Source organism: Crocuta crocuta, unplaced genomic scaffold (assembly GCF_008692635.1).
Source record: "Crocuta crocuta isolate KB4526 unplaced genomic scaffold, BGI_CrCroc_1.0 scaffold139, whole genome shotgun sequence".
In the NCBI taxonomy this organism is placed as follows: Eukaryota; Metazoa; Chordata; class Mammalia; order Carnivora; family Hyaenidae; genus Crocuta; species Crocuta crocuta.
This window is the reverse complement of record NW_027533258.1, coordinates 10117757-10119340: the sequence shown is the minus strand read 5'-3', so window position 1 is coordinate 10119340 and position 1584 is coordinate 10117757. Positions and strand designations below refer to the sequence as shown.

The 1584-nt window shown below is 57.9% G+C and overlaps 1 protein-coding gene across 1 annotated transcript; it reads right to left on the bottom strand.

The window, feature by feature from the left end:
* Positions 1-211: 211 nt before the first annotated feature.
* Positions 212-1459, bottom strand: TMEM256 (transmembrane protein 256). Its single transcript, XM_077746672.1, has 4 exons — positions 1336-1459; positions 1043-1074; positions 713-793; positions 212-612 (listed from the first exon to the last, which is right to left on the bottom strand). Exons 1-4 carry the CDS (start codon positions 1418-1420, stop codon positions 469-471), a joined length of 342 nt encoding a protein of 113 aa, XP_077602798.1. The 5' UTR covers positions 1421-1459; the 3' UTR covers positions 212-468.
* Positions 1460-1584: the final 125 nt, after the last annotated feature.

Sequence of the window (1584 nt, the reverse complement as noted above, 5' to 3'; positions counted from 1 at the left end):
TGTCCCTGCGTTGAGCCCAAAGAATTTTATAACTAATGGCACTACTCCCTTGCTGCTTAGCCTTAACTCTTCTGCCTTCTAGAGTGACTGCTCAATAAATGTGTGGTCCGGCAGGCCTGAAAACTCTACCCTACAGTAATCTTCAAATTCTAGTGAGCACCCGAACTACGCGATGACCAGGACCCAAAGAACGCTTCCATAAGATTCTGCAGTATTTTGACCATTCTTTATGACTCTGATGCCTGCCAGCTTCAGAACGTTATAACGAGGTTCAAGTGCACAGAATCCCCAGGCCCGAGATTCAGCCTTAGGAAAGGGGATGGGGGTCCAGGGGTGGACAATGCTTAACCCTTCTTTCCCGGAGAGGTTAGATGAACAAAGACTCAAGTTCTTTATTTGCCTTTCTCTTTTAATTCTCTCCCTGCTCCAACTCTCAAACAAGTACCCGGCAATCAAAGACAAGGAAGCTCAAAGGGCCAAGGCAAGCCAGCCCAAGATTAAGAGACTCCCTCCCATGGGGGCCAAAGTCTGGACGCTGGGGTCTCCACTCAGAGCCTGGTAGTAAAAGCTGGTGCAGAATAAGGTGGTTCCAGAGGCTAGCAGTAACCCGGCCTGAAGGAGATACAAAGAAGAATACAGGCCACTAAGAACAGGGCAGATAGAGAGGGAGCTGGTGGGGCGCGGTCAGGGCTGGGCACGGGGGCGGGATTACCCAGAGGGGCTTTCTGCAATGGGGCACCCCTAACAGAGCCAGGCTGTGGAAGAAGTGGTGTTTGTTGGCCTTATCGAAGAGCTGTAAGAAAAAGAGAAATGGGGGGCGGGGGGCGGGAGAGACACTTCCTAAGCAACGCTGGAGCCTGCATCCCGTGGGGGCACGTGGGACAAAAGTTCGTCCCCCAGCGAAAGTCCCTGCTCGCCTCTCCCACTAGCACCCACATGTGCTCGCCTCTCTCGGTGCTCCGCCCCACCCCTACTACCCTCAGCGACCCCAGACTTTGGGCGCTCCTAGACCCGGAAGCTGGGAGGCCCCAAGTCGCTTCACCTCCTTTCCGTAGGGATCCGGAAACTGGGCGCCTGTGGAAGAAGAGGCAAAGGTTACCAGTCGGAGCGCCTGTCCCCACCGCCCCGACTCCCGGCAGGGCACACGTGGGTGCCCCCAGGAGGCGTCTCATTGGTGGAAATGGGAATGGGCGCTTCTGGGGACCCAAATGGACCAGGCAGAGGAGCCTTAAAAGGTTTAGGGCCCCGAGGGATGTCCGGTCGAGGGGAGCCCTGGAGCTTCCCATAGACCCAGCCCCTGCAGCAGACCCCGAAGGTCGGGCCCAGCCCCCTGACCGTGCGCCCCGTAGGTGGCCAAGCCCAAGGCCGCGGCTCCGGACAAGGCGCCCAAGCGGCGGAAAGCAGCCCCCGGCCCGGCCATGGCAGTGGATGGTCACGCGCGGGACGAACCCCGCCCGGGCCACCCAAGAGGCCAGCCAATCCCGATCTCCCATGCAAATAATGTCCAAAGGTGCCCAATCCGGGCCGTGTTCATTCCAGCGTCCAGGTCCTCACCCGGGTACTTTCGCCTTTGTAAAACTTCTG